We start from the raw sequence: 21,940 nt of genomic DNA, 5'->3' as shown, positions 1-21,940 counted from the left end.
GTGCAGGCAGGAGCTGAGCCTACCACTTCCCGGACTCCTCATGCCGAGAGTGGGGAAACCAGCTCCCTGTACGTAAATCTGGGGAAAAGCCAAGCATGGTGTGTTGCCCAGTTCTAACCAGTAAAAATCCAGACTCAGGGACTGAAAAGATAGTGTTTGAGAGCAGCTGTTGCTCTTCCAGAGGACCGAGGTTTGGTTCCCAGCACCCACATGGTGGCACAAAACTATCTGGAACTATGGTTATGGGGCATCTGATGCCAGCTTTGCAGGCACCAGGCGTACAACTGATGCACAGACAGCATGCAGGCAAAATAGCATTGATACACATGAAAATATTTAAAAAAATAATCCCTGGGAGGGTCTTGCTGAGAGGAGGTTCCAGTTAGCAGAGAGTCAGAACTGACCCATCCCTCTGACCTATCCCCTCTTTTGAGCTCCTCTGTACTAAGTTTCAGGTACATCACACACACACACACACACACACACACACACACACACACACACACACACACACTGGACTCACCTGTTCCTAAGGAGTTCCTCCACTCAGCTAGGTACATGGAATAGTCAGAAGCTGAGCCTTGTGTTCTTTCTATTCAGTCATTTTGATGTGTTCTTGGTGATGTGGTGTTCTTGGTTGATCACAGTCTGTGTCAGACTAGCCATGGGGGCCTGTTCCGGAAGTACCACCATCCTGCTCGTGCTGGCTTCCTATTGGCTGTGCGTGGAGGTGGGCTAGCATGGAACTGAGGCTCAATGCCACTACATACTGCTGTGTGCTGGACTTTAGAGGGGCCCTCGAAGAGCCTCTTGGCCATAGCAGTTATGGTGAGCTTTCCTCTCCTCTCTCAGGGCAACTCCGGAGGCGATGGCCCAGCTGGCCCTCCCGGTGAGCGGGTAAGAGTCTTTCAGGCCTGAGCTATGAGGGGATTTCCAGGGAGGAAACTGGCCCCAAACGTACTCCAGGCCCTTCACCTTGGGTGAGCCAGTACAGGAGGTTGACAGTGCCCTGCAGAGGAGCAGGGCTTGCTGAGACCCAAGGATAGCTCATATCCAGAAGTTTGCGTTCCTCGGGTAGAGACTTCATCCCACCCTCTGAACCTGGCCTTGGGGTGCTGGAGATGACTAAGACCACAAAAATTATCTATCTATCTATCTATCTATCTATCTATCTATCTATCTATCTATCATCCATCTACCTACCTACCTTACCTATCTATCTTCTATTACCCATATATCATCCATCTAGTATCTAGTATCTATCTGTCTGTCTGTCTATCTACCTACCTACCTATCATCCATCTTAGCAATCTCATCTATTACCCATCTATCGTCTATCTAGTATCTGTCTGTCTATCTGCCTACCTATCATCTATTTTAGCAATCTACCATCTATTACCCATCTACTGTTTTCTATCTAGTATCTATCTGTCTGTGTCTGTCTGTCTACCTATCTGTCATCTATCTTAGCAATCTACTGTCTATTACCCATCTACTGTTTTCCATCTAGTATCTATCTGTCTGTCTGTCTATCTACCTACCCATCTATCATCTATCTTAGCAATCTACCGTCCATTACTCATCTACTGTCTTCTATCTAAGTTCTCTCTCCCTCTTCTCTCTCTAGAGTCAAGTGGGGAAAACGAGGTCAGGTTAAATAGGGAGAAGGTTTTAGAGGCACCCCAGTGCCACAGTGAGGAAAGAGTGGGGGTGCTAACAGGAAAAAAAAATCTGTCCTCAAACTGGCCTTTCTCTGTTCCCAGGGACCTAACGGACCCCAAGGACCCACAGGCTTCCCCGGACCCAAGGGTCCCCCAGTAAGTACTGCTTTCTCCCATGGAGGTGGCAAGTCAGGTTTCCCTGACCCTGTTCTCCTCTCGCTAGGATATGGGGGAGGAGAAGGGTGCACTGGACCCCTGCCAGGTGGGCAGTAGAGACAACCTCCCAAGCCTGGCTGCTAAGGCAGCCTGTAGCCGTGCCCCACCCATTCAGACCTCCTGCTCTGGAAAGTGTTTAGTTCTAGATAGAATTTCCTTTCCATGAACCTCGCCTGCTGAGGCCCTTCCGCTGTGTGCACCTCCCATGCAGGTCCTGCTGTCATTGAGACCATCATGATGTTCTCACTGAGTTTGCATTAGTGTCTTGGGTGACCACACCAATGTAACAAACAAGATTTCTTAAAACAACTGAAAGGTCTTTTTGTCCATTCTTGAACCATGCCTGAAGCAAAAACTGGTTCCTCCCCAGGATCCAGGCAGGGCCGACAGCAGAAATCCACAGCAAGGGAAGGCCCACTCAGGGCCCACCTACTGCAAGGGAGGGCTCACAGAAGAGGAAAGTACAGGGTAGGAGGCATCCTACAACAAATGAGAATTCATGCTAGAGGTGGGCTCAAGCCAGAGAAGACCCAGGGAAGGTGACAGTCCGTTCTGGGGGGAAGTCCGTGCCAGGGGAGGTTCATGCCTGTGCAGGATCCATTGTAGGGGAAGGTACAAGGCATGGGAGGTTCATGCCAGGAGAAGTCCATGCTAGGGAAATTCCACATCAGAGGAGGGACCATAGTCAGGGTCCACTGTAGGGGGAGGCTGGGAACATGGAAGGTCCGTGGGAGGAAAGGGTCTGAAACATAGGTCCACAGCAGGAGAAGGGCCTTGGCAGGAGGTGTTCATGGCAGGGAAAGTCTGTTCAGACCTCTCTCTGGGTTCTGGAGTTACTGTCCCTCCTCAGTTGTTTGTCAAGCTAGACAGATGAGATCTTAGGGTGTCTAGGCCACCTGCCTGCTCAAGCTTGGGAAGCTGACTGACCTCCCCTGTCTCTGTTGACCCCTTGGGACAGCTGTAAGGATTGTGGGGCAGATTCCTCCATGGCATCTAGTTCCATGATTACTGTCCCTGTAGCAGCTGGGTGATTCCCTTTCTCAAGAGCCACTAAAATGACAGTAACTTTTGTCACCTGCTTCTCTGAGCTGCTGAATGAGTTTTCCCTACTGTGATTCTTTCCTTAGGGCCCACCAGGCAAGGACGGGCTCCCTGGACATCCTGGGCAGAGAGGCGAGACCGTGAGTATTACAAGGCCTGGGAACACGGCAGTGCCTGGCCTTTCTGGCTGGGTCGCTCACAACCCTACATATAGCACACTGCTGACTGCCTGGTATAGCCAGGGGGTCCTATCCCGCTGGGAAAGACCAAAGGCCTTAACAAGGCTTCCTGTGGGCCAACAATCTGCTGTTGACTTAGGGTCAGGCTGTGGGGTAGGCAGGAGCCCCAGGGTGTCACAGTGGAAACTGGGCTGTGATTCTTTGCTTGTTTTAGTAGCTTTGGTCAAAGGCCATGTTTAAAGCCATCAGGACACAGTACGGTTGGCATCAGAAAACCTGTGTCTCCAATTTTTATTTCCCCAGGGTAACTGTGAATGCAGCCTTGCTGGGAAGACCACAAGCCTTATTGGGAAGAGTGCTTGGGCGTTTGGGGGACTCTGTCCCTGTGAATAGCTGATCATTTAGGCTACAGAACCCCATGGCAAGGGCCGCATCACATGGATCCCAATATTGTCCATCTGGGAGATTCCAGCTTGGGGAGCTGGTGGAAGGGAGCAAAAAGATGACTTTAGCCTCCCCTGTTGTGATAAAGAACCGTCTGTGCAGGAGAGATGGGATGGCTCAGTGCGTGAGGTGCCCAGTGGGGCACATATGGGTCTGAGCTCCCATCCTTAGCACTGACCTGAAAACTCAGCATGGAGGTGCAAGTCTGTAGCTCTGAGGCAGGAGAAGGGGAGACAAGAGGGTCCCTAGCACTGGCTGGCCAGCTAGTCTAGCCAATGGGTAGACTCCAGGTTCAGTAAGGGACCCCATCTCAGAAAGAGCACGTGCCTGCCTGTGACCTTGGTTGTACTTGTGACCCTGGGGTTTCAGACTGGGAACAACTGAGTCCTCTAAGTGCTGGTGACATCCTTGTTGCCACACTGAATTCCCTCTTTGTGTCCCCTGCCTCATCCACATTAAAGGGCAGTTTGTACCGGTATAAGCGTTTCTCACCGAGCAGAGTGGGGTCCATGGCACTGACCGGCTTCTGTGTCATTATATCCAGTTCATTGTGCCTGAAGGTTTCTGGGGGGCTCTCATGGCTGAAACTGACCCTCCTGACGTGGACCTTTGACCACCTCATCATATAGAGGCCTGGCACCTGCCTTAAGATGTTGTCCTCTCTGCCTTTCAGTGCACAGGGACGAGAAGCCTTTTAATTATGCCTTTGCCAGTGTTGGAGCAGCCTGTGCCGCCTGATAAATGAAGATTACCTTGCTCTTTTGTTTAGAGAGAAAAATTAAAGCATTTCTTCAGAGCTCTGCACATTTTCCTCTAATGCCTTTCCAAGGAGACAAGAGAAGAATTTTGCATACTGTGTGCTTTTCACCCTCAGACTCTTGCTGCAGATAATTAAACCTCCTGTCTTTGCTTGGGAAAGTGTAGTTTCCAGCATCTTCTATCATGCCGCAGCCACCTCTGTAGACATGGGGGGCACTTCGGCAATGCTGCTGACCATCCGAGACTTGTCTGGAGACCTCTGGAGTGTAGCCTTTCTTCTTTTCCCTCTCCTCGTCACCTCCTCTTTTTCTCCCTCTTCCTCTTGCCAGTGGACACAAGTGGCCATTACTTCTTAATGGGAACCCAAAGCCCATTTCTCAGCAAGGAGCAGTCTTCTCCTTGTCGGTCCTGCCTGGCCCTCGAGTGGCTCTGGACCTGGTGGGAGGTCTTGCTTGCCCTCTTCACAAACACTGCCATGAGCAGAGCTTTACTTTGGCTCCTACATCCTGTCAGCTTTCCCCCCTCATCTCCCCTTGTTTTTAGCTGTCAAATAGATGTGTCTCAGAAATGCCCGCTGCGTGAGCTGTGCTGGGCTGAGAGAGAAGAGCCCTCCGGGGACGACAGGGCAGAGTCTGATGTGGTTCATGTGGCCAGTGAATTGTGTGAGATATTAGACTGTCACCTGTTGGCCCTGAGCCATCTGCTCACCCTCCTGCCGTAGTAGTGACCTCTGCGCAACTAGAGCGTCCTTCTCAGGCCTTGGGTAGATCCATCCTTGCACACCTGGCAGCTGCAGGTGTATCTCATTGTGCCAACTCCGCTCTGCCATCAGGCCTCAAATCAAGCTTAGCTTGCTGCAGCTTCCTGCTCAATAGGAGAGATCAGGCAGCAGAGCCCAAGTAGGGGGCGAGCCTGGACCATTCTAGGCATGAGCATTTAGATCCTCAAGGAGACAGTATCTATGAAGTGACTTTAAACTAACATATTTGAGCAGACCGCTTCAGAGAACAGCCAGGCCTGGCTCCTGCCTGTCCTAAATATGAAGAGACACAGGCGGGCGAGTCACCTGCTGTGCGTCAGAGGCGTCAGATAACAAGGGCTAAACCGTCCTACAAAGTTGCTAATGAGCACCAGAACAGAGATGGCTCTCGTGTGTCCTCAGAAAATGAACACGCAGGGACATGAGGGAGAATAACAGGCTCAAAATCGGTTTCTCGCCACAAAGACGCAGTGTGGAGCTCACCCACCTGACTTCAGTAGTCTCATGAAATTAGTATGGAAAGGGTGCATAAGACATGACTGTAAGCTGAGGGTGGAGCACAGCCACCCGGGATAGGTGTGGGATGGGCTTCTGAGGAGACTACAGCAGTGTGGTGTGTGCTGCCGCAGTGGCCCTCAGGTTGCTGACTCTCTCCACAGGGTTTCCAAGGCAAGACTGGCCCTCCAGGCCCCCCGGGAGTGGTTGGCCCTCAGGTGAGACCTTGCAGCATCCTGGGGCCGGGGTTCAGGGCTCTGGTCAGTTTTTTCCAGTTCTAGGGGGGTGGACCCCGCTAGTGGAGAGGCTTAAGTCCCATGGAAAGTTTGTGCTAGCTGCAGGCGATGACCCCCTGGAGGGGCTGTGCTGAGAGAAAGCAGGCAGCAGAGCTCAGGTGACCCCAGGCCAGACAGGGCCAGGCTCTGGAGTCAGAACTACCCCCATGAGCACAGGGACCGATGGTGTCTTCTTGTCTTCTTGCGGACAGCAGAGGCACCTGATTCCAACCAATGTGGCTCAATGAAGGGCACAGGTTCCAGCTAGGGCTGATGACTTTAGATCCAAGGGCAGTATTGTACCTGCCACCTTGCTACTTAGAAAGTCACATCTGACATAATGAGAAGAGACTGGCACCTGGTGTCACCCCAGAATTGGAGCCCCTGAGGCCTTCTTCCTCCTGTGGCAAATATGGCAGCCCTTGACATCTTTCTGATGACATCCCAGAAACAGCCCCTAGAGAGGCGTGGGCGCAGGGGGACACCAGCCATGGCTAACTCTCCACTGGCTTCATCTTTTCCTCCTGGCATTTGGAAGGCAGGAGGAGCCTTGTGGGAGAATGGAGAGAAGTGGGAGGCCCGCTGTGAATGCTATGTCACCATACTCAGGTTGTCCCTAGGCTCGGAAAGAAGAGATTATCTCCTTACAGGTCACTCACTCAAAACCAACACGGTCTCTCTCTGTAGGGTCCCACAGGAGAAACAGGTCCAATGGGCGAGCGTGGCCACCCTGGCCCTCCAGGGCCCCCTGGTGAACAGGGCCTCCCAGGCGCTGCTGGAAAAGAGGGGACAAAGGTGAGTGTCCGGAAGCTTCCGTGTCAGAAGAACCTTTTTTTCCAGGGAATCAGTTAAAACTTTGCTTTTACTCTTGATCTTTCTGCACAAATGGGTAATTTATCAAGCAAATGCTTCTCTGAAACCCACACGTTCAGATCCATTTTGCTTGAACTGAGACAGGGCTGTGACCCGCTGCAGCTGGCGCACAGAGGGAACGTGGGATCAAACCATTCCCTACCCTGTGGAGTGCGCCTTCCCCTGCTGCCCATTCCTCCCAGAAACAGACTAAAGGCTCGGAGTCTTCAGCAGCCAATACAGATCTGGTGGAGCACGGCCCTTTGAAACCCCTCACTTGAACACACTGAAAATAGATTCTGAAAATGAAAAATGAATGCATTTCTAACCTTGTACCCAGCACCGACTTTCCATTTTTTTGTAGTCTGTGCAGTAGGCTGAAGTGCCCCAAATTTGTGGTTGTAATGTTTGTATGCTAGCATAAAATTCTTCAAATTTCTGTGTCAGTAGCTAAAAATATGAGCTCTCAGACTACTTTTTGTTATTGTTGTTGTTTTGAGACAGGGTCTCACTGTGTAGCCCTGGCTAGTCTGAAACTTGCCATGTAGACCAGGCTGTGCTTGGACTTCCAGAGATCCACCTTCCTCTGCCTCCTGAGTGCTGGGCTTAAAGGTGTGTGCCACCATGTCTGGCCCACCCCATCTGTTGATGTGACCATATAAAAATAAATATAGGATTAGAGACATACAGTAAATAAATACTGAAGGAAATCACACATCCCTTAAGTGTGTGGGTAAGTAAATACATATATTCTCAAATCTGTGCGTATGTGAATACACATCTATAACCCTAACACACACAGCTCTTGGACTATAAATCTATCTGCTCTAGAAAAAGAGAGCTCATTGAGTTCAGAAAGATATGTGTGTTCCCATGTGAAGGCCAGAGAAAATTTTGGAAGATATTCTATCTTTTACACTTTTGGGAAGGGCAAGCCCAATGGTGTCTATTTTTAGAAGTGAATATTGGGCTGTCAGCCAGGTTCCTTGAGTAATGTGTTTTTAACCACAGGCTACTGGTGTGCCCTCAGCTTGACACGGTCCCATTGCAGAACCCTTGTGGCTCTGCTGGACTTTGTAGGTCTGGGACCCGAATGAGCACGGGGAGAGGGGGCTGCAGTTGGAGTCCCTTCCCCAGATCTACATAGAGAGTCAGCCCGAAGAACATGGTTCCCAGGTGTGTGCGGGGGGGGGGGGGGACTGAGCTCAAGTCCACGGAGGAATAGAGGAGGCGTGCCAGGTCTTTAGCCTCCAAATCGAAACAAAAGCAGAGCAATTCTTTAAGGCCAAGGGGCTAGTGGAAGCTCGGGTCAACCCAGATCCCAATGGATCTTGACAAATGCCACACCCTGCACCTTAGAAGGAGGTCGGTGAGAGATCAACAGCTGGCACTTCCAGGTAGTGTTAACTCTGGCTCTCTTTCCAGGGGGACTCAGGCCCTGCCGGCCTCCCTGGGAAGGATGGCCCTCCAGGATTGCGTGGATTCCCTGGGGACCGAGGGCTCCCCGGTCCAGTGGTGAGTGATGGGCTAGGAGGGTATAGCGGTATGGTGCACAACCCTGGTGTATAGCCCTGGGGCTCCCTCTGTGGGTGTAGAGGTATGGTGCACAGCCCTGGGGCTCCTCTGTGGGTGTAGAGGTATGGTGCACAGCCCTGGGGCTCCCTCTGTGGGTGTAGAGGTATGGTGCACAGCCCTGGTGTATAGCCCTGGGGCTCCCTCTGTGGGTGTGGCAGTATGGTGCACAGCCCTGGGGCTCCCTCTGTGGGTGTAGCAGTATAGTGCACAGCCCTGGTGCACAGCCCTGGGGCTCCCTCTGTGGGTGTGGCAGTATGGTGCACAGCCCTGGGGCTCCCTCTGTGGGTGTAGCAGTATAGTGCACAGCCCTGGTGCACAGCCCTGGGGCTCCCTCTCAGTGCCCTCAACCCCTATTCCTACTACTTCACAGGGAGCACTTGGGCTAAAAGGCAGCGAAGGCCCCCCTGGCCCGCCAGGTCCTGCGGTAAGTCAAAGTCTTCTATCCCATCCTATCCTTCAGACCTGTTGTTCCGCAGGCAAGGTAGGACACCCTAGAGCTGGGAGGGCGTGCCTAGCTGCTAAGGTCCCCATCAAGTGTGTCAGGAGGACAGGGTAGAGAGTGGGGAGACTATCCCTGAGCCAGCGGCTGGGTTGATAACGTCATAGGAGCACCTTGTATGAGGAGCAGCAGGGCAGTGACAGCTTGGAGATCTACAAGTAACCTGTGTAGGCATGGAGGTGAGGAGGGGGGACTCACACTTAGTGTGGACCTCTCGGGTCAGCACAGAGAGTAGGTACTCGCCTTATGAATCTCAAGGACGTGTCTCTAGGTGGACCACCCGGAACAGATAGGGAAGGGGTCTAACTCTAGCCTGTAGTCCAGGAGCTATTACATGTTGTTTCATGAACTAGCTAATCCCCCACCAGTCCCAAAACCCCAACTGTGAGAGGCTTTAGGACCCTGCACTCCCAGGCCCTTAGCTGTGGCTCGTCCCCACATTGCTTCCTCTGCCATTCAAGCCAGCCTGATGGATGTGTTCAGGTATAAAGTCCAGATGAGTTTGGGAGTAACCTCCCTTAGCTGGGTTCCAGGCTGGGGACATGAGGTGGAAAGAGAAACTACTTTCCCCTTTGGATAGGGTATATGGAGGGCTTGCAGGCTGCGCTGACCTTTCGATGTGACCTTAAGTGTAGCCTGGCTCCCTGTTATCATCAATACCTGTCCCCTCCCAGATCAAGGTCTCCTCTTCTGAGTCTGTGAGCACTTTGTGGGCAGACAGACCCTGCAGGGATGGGTAGGTGCCGGGTCTCCGAAAAAGACCACCAAAGACAGACAAAATAGCACTTGTTCCCAGACATATGGGGAAGAGGGCATGCGTAAGAGGGAAATATGGGAGAAGAAGAGCTAAGCAGGGGCCTAATGACGGCCTCAAATACTAGACCAAACAGTCCGTGCTTGCAGAAAGTCATCTAGGGGCCCCGAGGGCTCTGAAGTGAGCGGAAGTGTGGTGTGACCCAGTGATGCTTCAGTGAGCCTTACCATACAGCTCAGGAGCCTCTAAAGTGAGTCACTCTCCTACTGTGCTTTAGGGTTCTCCAGGAGAGAGAGGACCAGCTGGTGCTGCAGGGCCTATTGGAATTCCAGGGAGACCTGGGCCTCAGGGACCTCCAGGGCCAGCTGGAGAGAAAGGGGTTCCGGTAAGTACCACCTAAGATTGGGGTCCTCTCCCAGGTTTAGTCCTGTACCTCCTACTGTGTTGTCTCCATGGAGACTCTCCTGAGGTAGGAAAACATAGAAGCCATGGAGTCTGATTATCCTATAGGGATAGACCTCTGAGGAGTCCCAGCCAGCTCATCCTGGCCTACCCTGAATGTTGATACCACAGTGGCCTGTCCCCTACAGACCTGTGTTCTGTAGCCACTGTGCCTCCTGGGTAGCTGGACTGTCCGCTGAGTGAATGTCACCTCCCCACTGGCCTCATGACTGGGTTTTTTAGGAGAAAGACAAGTGTTTGGGAATAGGTGGCCCCTTTGTTGATGAGGCCACAGGAGGGAGACACTGTCTGGCAGAGGGTGGCAGGTAGGTCCCCAGATGATGGAACAGCTCCTCTGTGAGGCCTGAATTCACTGGGCACTGAAAGACCTTTAAAGCTAGGACACTGGGCAGGCCTGGGTTTCCATACAGCCCTTCTCTGATCACCCAGCATGGTTCCCTATCCATAGTGGTGCTGAAACCCCCACTTCATGTCTGCAGTTCAGAAGCAGTTTCATGCCCTCCCGTCACCCCTTGTGGGGGTAGATCTCACAGATTTCAGCCCAGATTCCCTATCTCAGTGCTGGAAGGAGCATCAGTGGAGGGTCGGCCCGGATCACCAAGCTGGACACACATGCCCGCTGACTGAAGCAGTGAAGCTCTGTGTTTCATGTGTCCTGCTCTCCTGGGTTCACAAGGAGGAAGAGCATTCAGCTCACATTGGAGCATCAGTACCACAGAGAATCTTTCAACATTGTTCTTGCCAGTTGATAGCACTGTGCCATTTTTAGTCAGGTATCCAGCACGCAGGTCCAGCGGGATTCTGAGTCCAGCACAGAAGCCTTTGGAGGGTCAGGACATGTGACACTTGCAGTCTCAACTGGAGGAACCCACTGGTTCCAGAGACTTAATATTTAAGCAGAAACCTTGCCAGAATGACCCCAAGCAGGGAAAAGCTCACCGTCTCTCAGAATAGCCCCAGCAAGAGGAAAAGATGGAGAGAGGGTCGGTGGCTCTGCAGACTCCCAACCTGCCAGGGAATGCCGGGAGAGGTGCTGCCAAAACCCCGAACCTGCCAGAACTTTCTAGCTTAGGGAGGGCAGGCTGACTTCAAGGGGTGAGGAGTGCGGTGTAGGAAGGACAGGACGGGCTAGCCAGCATCCGTGTCCCTTGCCTGCGGCACACCATTTCTTTCTTTGTGTCGCTGGAAGAAATAAACTCCTAGCTGAGGTGAGAAAATGCTTGTTGCTCTTGGGTGATGGGATTTTGTCAAACCTGAGTGTAGCAAGAACTAGTGAGATCTCTGGAGATGGTGAAGGGAGAAAAGCAAGTCAGAGTTAGGAGGGCAGAAAAGCTGAGGATTTGTATGTGTATATGTCTGTGTGCATGCTTGAGTGTGTGTACATGCATGGCATGCTGTGTGAATGCCATGCATGTGTGTATGCGCATATGCATGTCTGCATGCATTTGTGTATGTGGGGGAGGGAACACACATGTACAAGCTTGTGCATATCCTGTGTGTGAGCATGCCTGTGGACATATGTATCTTATTGTTTGTGCTTTTGTATGTGTGTGTGCACACATGTTATGTGTATGTGTGTATACATGTTTGTGTTTGTGCTGTGTAGACACACGTATGTGCATGTCTGTGTGTGCATACATGTCATGTGTATGTGTGTATGTGCATGTCTCTGTGTGCGTATATGTCATGTGTATGTGTGCATGTGCATGTCTGTGTGTGCATGCATGTCATGTGTATGTGTGTATGTGCACGTGTATGTGTGCATACATGTCATATGTATGTGTATATGCATGCCTGTATCGGCAGGGTGTTCACAAATCATTGAGAGAGTAACAGAGATTGCATAAGCTGCTGCTCAGGTCATCCTGTACCACAGCGTGGTCCCTGCTCACCAGCTCTGAGGAGCCCAAGCAGACTCAGGAACTTAGGTTCACAAGCTCTTCTAATAAGCTTCCTGTTACTTTGACAAATATGTGAGAGAAACCACTTAAATCAAAGGATTTGTTTGGGCTCGTGGTTCCAGAGGTTTTGGTCCATGGTTGGCTCCATTGCTGTGGGTCTGTAATGAGACAGAACATATGGCAGAAGGAATTGCTGGATCAGAGCTGCTCACCTTAGGGCAGCCAGGAAGGCGGTGGGGGGAGGGGAGGTGGATCTTTTTCTCTAGAGGTCCAGCCTCCTTGGATTTCCACAGCACCCCCAGATAGAACCAAGCCCTCACCATTGCATGTTCAAACCACAGCACTAACTGTGCCTCAGTTTCCTCATCTCTAAGGAGTCCTCTAAACAGCTCCCTGTTCACCTTGGAACCACTCAGGCTGGACTCAGTAGGACTGGATTTAATGAGATTTTAACTTCGTGGTATTCTGAGCGTGGCTCTAGTGCAGCAATGGGCAAAATCACCTCCATTCCCCTGGCTGGCATGTTAGAACCACTCCCTCACACCCCCAGCTTTCTGCCCCGGGGTCCTTTTCCAGGGTGAAGAGCGGTGGAGGCATGATGTTCCCAACATCAAGCTGTATTGAGTCTGAATTGCCTGTCTTCTCTAGGGCGAGAAAGGTCCGCAAGGCCCAGCTGGCCGCGATGGCCTCCAAGGTCCCGTGGGGCTCCCTGGTCCAGCTGGCCCCGTGGGTCCTCCTGGAGAAGATGGAGATAAGGTACGGAGAAGTTGGAGTGTGTGTGGCCCATCAGGCAACAAGTATAAGGGCAGTGTTTTAAACAGCATCATATATGATACAGAGGGCTCAGCCGGCAGAGCGATGCTGTGCACTTCGGACCAGGCGCAAGGGGATGATTTTAAAGTAGCACACAAATAAATGGCAACAAATTAGACCTGTAGCATGTGTCGGGAGCCTGGAAAGCACATGACTCCATGGCAGCTTTTCTGTTGCCTGAGATGTGTGCAGGTCATCACCAGAGCTGAAGCCCTTTCAGACGGGGACTGTGTGAGGCTGGATTTAATGAGGTTTTACGCTGTGTATATTTTTAAGTGTCTTCTCTTGAATGATTGAGGCTCTGTTTTTATTGCCCTTTCTGATGCCATTATGGAGGAGCCCGGATTTTATACTTCATTAAGGAGAGACTGTGTGGTTTAGGTCTTCAGCCTTGCTCCCCATTTGTCAGAGCTCTCCGGTGATATTGCTGACTTTCTCACCTCTACACGGAAGACATCTTAGTCTTATGTCTCCATGTCGGGGGGCAGTGCAACGGAAGCACCAGAGAGGATGGTAGACTACCACATCACCATGTGTACTAATACCTTTCCAATAATCTGAGGATCATAAAGGAAATTGAGGAGCTGGCGAGCTGGTTCATCAGTAAAGTGCTTGCCTTGCTAGCATTAGAACTGAGTTCGACTCCCCAAACCTGTGTTTAGAAAACCCAGGCATGGTAGTGTGTCTATAATCTCTGAACCTGGGAGATGAGACAGGAAGAACCCTGGGGCTCTCTGGCTGGCCATCCTAGCTGATGGAGTCAAGTTCAAGGCCAGTGAGAAACCTGTCTCAAAAAGGAGCAGATAAGATGTAGGGGACGGCAGAGATGGCTCAGTGATTAGAACATGACCGTGCTTATAGAGGACCGAGGTTCAGTTCCCAGCATCCACATGGCCGCTCACAACTGCCTGCAACTCCAGTTCAAAGGGATTCAACACCCTCTTCTGGCCTTCTCAGAGTGTCCGCATCCAGTGCACAGACTATGTGCGCGGATACACACACACACATGAATGTGTACCTGCACACACATGCGCACATGCACATACATGCACACACACACACACACACACACATACACATGAACACCTAGGTATATAAAGACATCAAAATCAGAAAGGAAAACAAGTTCACATAAGGGGCTACTTTCTGTTGGAAAATCTTGGGACCATCTGGAGAGCAACTGTTGTTAGTCTCCAAGAAAGATTGCCCATGGGACCGAGAAGGGCACATCCAGCCACTGGACTAACAACATCCTTCCTGTCCATCCCCAGGGAGAGATCGGGGAGCCGGGGCAGAAGGGAAGCAAGGGGGACAAAGGCGAGCAGGTAAGAATGTGAGTGTGCTGGGGTGGCTGCTGAGAGCAGAATGACCCTGTGTTCATACTCCATGATCCCAACACTGCAAACTCCTGGGTCACACCAGTTACGTTGCATTCCTGAGACTATCCCATGTGCATGTGTGTTCAGGCGTGTGAGAGACTCTCTTGGTGAAAAGCATGACCAGCCATGTGTCTTCCTGTTGGCTCATCTCTGAGGACCTCAGAGCTCTGCAGAGGCAAAGCATCCATTGTCCCTTGGTCTTTCATACATTCTGAGGTGCTGGGTTGTGGGTGCTGTAACCCCCCCATCACCCACACCAGCCCCCTCCAGCGCCATGAGCTCCTTCCAAACTGGAGACTCCCCTAAGCCTCAGACTAGTGCCAGTGCCATTACTCCTGAGGCGACGTCACCAGGCATCAGTACAGACCTCTGGCTGTCTGTTCCAGTGGGCTTTTCTCTCTCTCCATTCCTGAGCCCACGGTGATAGGTGTTTGAGGACAGCATGCAAGCAAGGGTCATGATGGAGTCCCTCCTTAGCTCAGCACTTAGGAGCTTGAGACCGCTGATCCTTGTTGTCCGAGGAGGGTCTCTTCTGCACAACAGGGCGTGTGGGGATTGCTGGGAGGACACGGAATGATCTGCCCTGCTTCTGTTACCCATAGCAACATGATTGTAGTTGAATTGAGAGCCTTGCCCACTTCTAAGAACCTACAACCTGGCTTGTACCATAATGCTAATAGTTAGTGTCCCTCTGCTGACTGGCACATTTGGGGACTAACTCTCATTCAGAAGTCACATTCTGCACATCCAGCCTCTTCTGGAGACAGAATCGACCTACCACTGAACTCGTCTGCAATTCCAAAATAATTATGTCTCTGTTTGACTCCTGCAGGGTCCTCCTGGACCTACGGGTCCTCAAGGCCCCATTGGGCAGCCAGGTCCCTCGGTGAGTATCTGTGTTGAACGACATAGCAAGGCCCACCTCTCGAGCTGTTGTCCATCCTCACTCACGCTCACTTCCTTCCTCCAGGGAGCAGACGGTGAGCCTGGCCCTCGCGGACAACAAGGCCTGTTTGGACAGAAAGGAGATGAAGGTTCAAGAGGTTTCCCAGGACCACCGGGGCCAGTGGGATTACAGGTAACCATGGCGCTTCCCAGGACCCCCCCTGCAGAGGTGTCAGTATCTTGCTGGGTCCACTCTTCCTGCCATTGTAAGAATTAGGAAACTGAGCCTCAGTAGGAGGGATTGGAAGTACTGCCTGTTTCCCAGGAGTGTGCACACACACATGCATGCACACGCACACACACTCACACATGTTCACATCTGAAAAAACCACCTAGAAGTGACAGCCATCCACACAGCCCACCACATTCATTGCCCTCTAGGTTACCTGTTTCTGCCCGGGGTGACTGACTCTATTGGATGTCCATAAACCCCCAAACTCACTGCATGCTGTAAAGCGTACACCAGCCTTTCATTTTATGTTATGGGCCACGTTGAAGGCCATTAAATATTCTTTGAACACAAGACTTTATTTTGGAAAACACAAATTTTAGTTAGTGGTGGTATTTGGCATATGGTGGGGACTTGATTTATCCGGAAGCTTCCCTGCTGCCGGCTCATTAGGTTTATTGTTTTATGGGAAGCTGCCGTAAGTGCTGGTGCCCATAAATCCTCCCATTCTCCTCTGATTATGTCCTCGGCTGTTTGAGCCCTGGAAGCAGGAAAACAACTTCCGCGGAGGCAGACTCACGGAAGCGCATTTCAGGGCCTTCGGGAAGCATCATGGGAGAGGCAATCATAGCAGTGCCAATCATGGCCGTGGCACTCGTGAGAGCCACGAGCATCTCTCACAGAGCAGCACCTCACCAGTTTCCTGTCCACAGGGTTTGCCAGGACCTCCAGGAGAGAAGGGTGAGACAGGAGACGTGGGCCAGATGGTAAGTGGCTGGGCCATCGAGGCCCAGTAGGGCTCCCCTGGTTTACATTTTGGGGAAGGGTGTTTACATCTTGTCTTGCTCAATGGCCTTTCTTTCTTCTCCCAGGGCCCTCCTGGTCCCCCGGGTCCCCGAGGACCCTCTGGAGCTCCAGGTGCTGATGGGCCGCAAGGTCCTCCTGGCGGAATCGGCAACCCTGGTGCAGTGGGAGAAAAGGTGATGTTCATCTGCTTGTCACAGTGTCTGCCCCATAGCTCCCTGAGAAGTAGTGTGTTTGTGTGCACATGCAGTCCCATATGCCTGTGTGTGAATGCACTCGTGTGCCTGTGTGTGTGAGCACACATGCATGTACACATGCATGTTTGCACAGACACTTCCCTCACACCCATTTTGAAACCTAAAAGTAGATACGAGACCTCAAGTCCAGTGCTCTGATAGTGGTCATTTGTAACAACCATTTGCAAAATCCAAAGCAATAGCGTGCTCGCTCCCCCACACCCCACCCGCTCCCTTCCCTCCTACTCAGATCTCCTTCCACACTGAGCTTGCTGTGACCGCCTCTTCCCAGTTCTGCTTTCTCACAGTCAGGGCCTTGTCATTCCTGATGGTCGATGTTAGGGCCCTTGAGGCTGACTGAGCATGGTTAGCCCAAGTGTGTGGGCATGGATATGTGTGCGTGTGTGCATGCTCACTGTGAATACACATGTGTGGGAACCGTGACGGTCTTGGTTTGAGAATGAACTCCACAGGATACTGGGAGGATGGCTTTAGGAGGCCATCTTAGACCTTGAGAGGGCTGAAAACCTCTGGCCTGCCCTTCCTGGAGCTTGCTTCTGATGCAGGGCCTTATGCTCAGGACAGGCTGGTTTGTTCTTGTTCTTTATGATAAGAAAGGAAGAGAAATGGGTTGGGTTAGAGGCACCACTGTCTCCTCCCCACTGCCTCACCCTGCATGGACTTTGTTTGCCACCATCTTACAGCCTTTCCTGTCTCAACACTACAGGAGAATACACTGGGTCTCTCGCTTCTACCCAGCTTTCCCCCCTGTGTTAGCTTCTTTCCTCACCGCTGTGACAAAATCCCTGAGAAAATCACTTAAAGGCTGATGGGCTGTCTGGCTCATCATGGTGGGAAGGCATGGTGGCCCGCGTGCAAGGAGGCTGCTCACATGTGTGTCAGGACTCAGAACACTTGCTTGGGACAGCCTTGTGTTAGTGTCCCTTGTGATCTGCACAGTGCCTGACACCCCCGTCCCCTCACATCTCCCTCATGTCTCTCCCATTCCTTCTTCTGCATTGGCTTCCCACTGCACTCCTGTGAGCTATCTGGAGCCCACAGAGTCCCGGACTCTGGTGCCCAAGGATAGGCAGGCAGAATGGGCAGATGGGCAGGTGCTACCAGATGGCCCGTCCCTTATCACCATTGGTGAGAGAACCTTCCAACACTGTCTTGTCTTCTCAGGGGGAGCCTGGTGAAGCTGGAGAGCCTGGTCTTCCAGGAGAAGGAGGTCCCCCGGTGAGTGTGATCCTGGAGGAGCAGGGGGATGTGCTTAGTGGGAACATTGACAAGGCACTGGACCAGAAGCTTCATCCTTGCCTCAGTTTCCTCTCCCATGAAATGGGAGTCATGACCCTGCTTTGTCAAACAACAGAACTGTGATGGGAAGGTGTAGCATCTTGTGGGGGTTGAGCTTGTGTACATGCATGTGTACAGACATGGGGCTGAGCACGCATGTGTGTACATGTGCAGACCGCAACAATGACCTCACAATCATGGCTGCCAGTAACTGCCATCTGTGGTACATAGGCCCTTTCACAGACTGCTGTGGTATGAGCATAGTCACCCTGTTAACTCAGCTAGCCTGAGACTATCCAGGCCTCTGAAGGTTGGGTATGGTCACTGAGAGGACGTCCCCAGAGTAGCTTTGGACCTATGAAGCATCTTGGGGGACTGAGGTATCTCAGTTTCCGGCTGTTTTCTGTGCCTGAACTATGGGACTCCCTAACGGCTTTTCATCAGATCAGGAATCAGCCCTTACCTAGAACTGAGGTTTTTGGGGTTGCTATGGAGAATTAGAAGCAAGAACAGTACTATCCCCATTCTGGAGCATAGGGATGCTGGGAAGGGGCTGCTGGTGAGATGCAGCAATGAGTTCCTGGATGGCCCGTTCTAGGCTAGCACCTTTCAGGCTCTGGCGAACACAGAGTGGGCTCTGAGAACTGAGCTGTCTTCCTCTCCAGGGACCTAAAGGAGAAAGAGGGGAGAAGGGAGAAGCTGGTCCCTCTGGTGCTGCCGGACCCCCTGGACCCAAAGGCCCTCCTGGAGATGATGGTCCCAAAGGCAGCCCTGTAAGTAACGCTAGATGCTGTGGTGTCTGGGCAGCGCCTGTTCTGAGTCCCTGTAGTGCCCGCATTGGGTGCTCCCTGACCTAGGAGCAGCTGTGCGAATGCTGTGTGTCTGAAGGGCAATTCTGTCTACCCTAGAGGTTTCCACAGCAGCTACTGATGAAGCTGCAAGAGGGGAGCAGGGAGGTCTGGGACAGAAGCAGCAGCCAGCAGGGCTCCTGATGGAAGGCCTTCAGGCTCAGGCTGCTGCTTTTCCCTGATGGCCCCAGTTTTGCATCAGAAGTTGAAGGGGCCACCAGAGCGAATGTGTGGGTAGGGCACCTGCCCTTACCAGGCTCAAAAGAGAAGGTTACTGCTCCGTACCTGCCTCCTGGGTGGGTTTGCACTTATGTGGACTCTTCAGGATAGGGACCTCACGATCAAAAGTGCTGGAGGTGTTGGAACCGTCCCTTGTCCTGTGACCTGGGTGGTAGTGGGCCGTGCAGGGTGTGTCAGACTGCTGATAGTCTCGTTCTCTTTTCTCAGGGCCCTGTGGGCTTTCCCGGAGACCCTGGTCCCCCTGGAGAGCCAGGCCCTGCAGTAAGTGTCCATCCCATTCCTGCTACTTCTTGCCATCCCTAATTTGCTCGGTCCCGGTTTCTACCCTTCTACCGGGTTCTCTAGGCCACAGCACCCCTCCAGGTTATCCCTGTTCCAATGCACAACTTTTGGGCACAGTAAACGTATTTGGGTTTGGGAAAGGATCTGGGGATAAGCTAGGGCTGGAGGGTGAACTTGATCTATCCAGTGGAAGCAATGTTCTTGTTCTCACAGGGTCAAGATGGTCCACCTGGAGACAAAGGAGATGATGGTGAACCTGGGCAGACGGTGAGTTGTGGTCTGATGGCTTCGTGGTAGGAGCATCCCTGCATTCTTGGGTCTTTGTGAGAAGCCCAAACTTAGGTCCCTCTTGACTGTGGCCAGAGCTTAGGAGCCCCAAGTACCTAATGAAGGCTGGGACCCTGCTTTCAAAGGAACAATGTGTATGTAGTCCCACCAGGGGACCTGCCCAAAAGTCTAAGGCCTCTGTGAAGTGTCCCTGTCTGACTCTTAATGTCCATCAAAGCTTCCCAACAGGTGCCCAATGTCCCTATGACTGAAGCCACTTGGTCTTGAGCAGCTATTTTAATGCAAGGTGGTCTCTTTGAGGTGGGACCAGGGGACCTCTTCAGGTCCCTTGACTGGACTGTGCTGGACTCAGAGGTCTCTCCAGCCTACTCCCAAGGTGGGGCCAGCTCCTAGGAATAGCTGACTATCTAGGTCTTTTTGCTGCTGGTGTGATAATGTTACAAGCTGGGTGAATTAAAGCAAGATAAATGTGTTTGGCTCAGGGTGCTAGAGGGTAGGAAGTCAAGATAGAGGGACCTGATCAGGTAGGGTGTCTTGCCGTGGCTTAGCAAGGCAAGAACAGTTATGGTGGGTCATGCTCCGATTCCAGCACTCAGGAAACTGAGGCAGGATGAAATCTACAAGTTTGAGGCCGTCTGGTCTAAATAATGAGTTCGGTGTCAGCCTCGGTTTCAGAGTAAGATCCCGTCTCAAATAATAACATAGTGGATGCCACCCTAAAGTGATGGGGGAGGAGAGGTGGGCTTAATCACCCTTTGAGAAAGAGCTCATTTCTGTGTGACTGTGGTGTAGACTGTGCATGCGCACATGACCTGATAACCAGGCTCCTCCTCTCAACACCCGTACAAGGGCAATCTGATAAGAGCCTGGGTTTCAGAGATCATTCAAACCGGATCACTGACCCAAGGAAGGACAAAGACTTGTGTTGCTGATCTGAGACAGGCAGCCAAGGAAGTGAAAGGCAGGGGGCACAGACTGTGAGCCAGATGTGTCGTGACATGCCCCTGTTCCCGTACCACCTGCCTTGGGCTCCGGCTTGGTCCTTCGGCAAATGAGATGTATGTAGGTGATGACATGGTGGAAACTAGACTTCCAGGGTGTTAGACTCAAGCACGCCCCAGGGGGTCTCTTTGTTCCAGATATAATAACTGTGGGCTAGGAGTTGGAGTCCCTGAGTGCCACCAGCAGGGAATGGGACTTGCTATACTCACCAGAGAGGGGGCCATGCAGGGCTAGCCACAGAAAGGACTGAATGGCCAAGTGTTTTCTCAGCCCTGTGTCCTGACGTGACAAACTTCTGATGCTCTGTGTCCTTTCCCCCAACCAGGGATCCCCAGGTCCGACTGGTGAGCCTGGTCCATCCGGACCTCCAGGAAAGAGGGTAAGTCCTTCTGCCCTCTGCTCCCCTCTCACTGGCTGCTTCCTGCACAAAGACCTCTACCCTTTGTGGAGCCCCTGGTGCCCCGCATGGCCCCGAAGAGGGCACACGGATATCTGAAATGTGGGACACGCTCATCGGGCCACATATTGGTGGGGTGACACAGCTGGGTGGAGCAACCTCAGAGGAGGCAAAGTCTAGACCAGGGGTGTTTAGGATGGCCAGTGACTGATGTGTCTGTTCTGCCATCATGGGAGGGAAAATTCTCAAGAACTGCACTCTCCTTGTCCATAGACCAGCTTATCTGAACGAAGGAGAGCCAAGATAAGGAACAGATGTCTGCATTGTGTCTCTGGATGCCTGGACTGTGGTGTTTGAGCCAAACAATGTACAGGCAGGAGAGTTCTTTCTATATACAAGGTGTTTAGGGCATCGTAGATCCACCAGAAGCTTTGCAGGTTTCTGGAGTCATAGGATCACATATGGGGGCCTGAATCTTCACTGGGGAGTGGTCCAGAGCGACCTCACACCCTGTTGCTCTTCCTGGAGTCTAGGCCTGGTCTCCAAACTCAGCGCTCAAGTCTTAGTTGTTCTATTGTTTTTTCTAGGGTCCCCCAGGCCCTGCGGGCCCTGAAGGAAGACAAGGAGAGAAAGGAGCCAAGGTAAGTTACCCTGGTGGCTGTGACCTCTGTGGGCCTGAAGGAGGTTGGGGCAATGGCAGGGTGCAGTCTGAGGACAGAGGAGCCATGGAGGCAGAGAGAGGATGAAGAAGCAGAGGGAAGAGGCCAAAGGAGCCAGGGTGAGGTCACACCTAGTCTTTGACCTGTGACAGAGCAGAAGACAGTACACACAGGAAGTGGGGCCTTGGGAGACTAGGATGGTCATTACCTGAGTGGTAAACGTGGTGCCCAGGACTGGAACATCCAGCTACTCTTGAGTGGGGTGACCTGCAGGCCTACGTGGGAACATTTGTCATCTCTGAGACTTAGTGAACTCTGCATATGGATGTCATGTGGCTAGGCACCTGGTGGGTGACCTGATGTGGTGGTTACCACAGTTAGCAGGAGTCAGGGAGCCGCTGTAACAGGATGGAGCATGGGCCAAGTCAGCTTTCACAGGAATGTGGGAAATAACACCACCCAGGACACCTAGGGGACATCTCTGCAGCACCCCCAGGGGTATCAGCCTGGGTGCCTTAAGCCTCTGAATACCTGCATCCTCCTGCATCCTCTAAACAGGGAGAAGCCGGTTTAGAAGGCCCTCCTGGGAAGACTGGTCCTATTGGCCCCCAAGGGGCCCCTGGGAAGCCTGGCCCCGATGGTCTTCGAGGGATCCCTGGTCCTGTGGTAAGTGGCCTAGCAGTCATAGGATGAGGGACAGGTGATG

General features: G+C 52.2%; 1 protein-coding gene across 2 annotated transcripts in view; it reads left to right on the top strand.

The window, feature by feature from the left end:
- The window catches only part of Col5a1 (collagen type V alpha 1 chain), a 153,006-nt gene that overhangs the window by 109,221 nt on the left and 21,845 nt on the right, over positions 1–21,940 (top strand). For both annotated transcript variants that reach the window (XM_087899820.1, XM_087899819.1), the window contains exons 35-55: positions 853–897; positions 1,764–1,817; positions 3,005–3,058; positions 5,720–5,773; positions 6,518–6,625; positions 8,108–8,197; positions 8,628–8,681; positions 9,788–9,895; positions 12,522–12,629; positions 13,958–14,011; positions 14,898–14,951; positions 15,036–15,143; positions 15,893–15,946; positions 16,052–16,159; positions 17,405–17,458; positions 18,184–18,291; positions 18,814–18,867; positions 19,102–19,155; positions 20,504–20,557; positions 21,163–21,216; positions 21,793–21,900. In XM_087899820.1, coding sequence (XP_087755946.1) covers positions 853–897; positions 1,764–1,817; positions 3,005–3,058; positions 5,720–5,773; positions 6,518–6,625; positions 8,108–8,197; positions 8,628–8,681; positions 9,788–9,895; positions 12,522–12,629; positions 13,958–14,011; positions 14,898–14,951; positions 15,036–15,143; positions 15,893–15,946; positions 16,052–16,159; positions 17,405–17,458; positions 18,184–18,291; positions 18,814–18,867; positions 19,102–19,155; positions 20,504–20,557; positions 21,163–21,216; positions 21,793–21,900 — 1,539 coding nt within the window. The remainder of the gene's footprint in view (positions 1–852; positions 898–1,763; positions 1,818–3,004; positions 3,059–5,719; positions 5,774–6,517; positions 6,626–8,107; positions 8,198–8,627; positions 8,682–9,787; positions 9,896–12,521; positions 12,630–13,957; positions 14,012–14,897; positions 14,952–15,035; positions 15,144–15,892; positions 15,947–16,051; positions 16,160–17,404; positions 17,459–18,183; positions 18,292–18,813; positions 18,868–19,101; positions 19,156–20,503; positions 20,558–21,162; positions 21,217–21,792; positions 21,901–21,940) is intronic.

Source organism: Myodes glareolus, chromosome 21 (assembly GCF_982192425.1).
Source record: "Myodes glareolus chromosome 21, mMyoGla1.1, whole genome shotgun sequence".
In the NCBI taxonomy this organism is placed as follows: domain Eukaryota; kingdom Metazoa; phylum Chordata; class Mammalia; order Rodentia; family Cricetidae; genus Myodes; species Myodes glareolus.
This window is presented reverse-complemented; position numbering and strand designations above follow the sequence as displayed.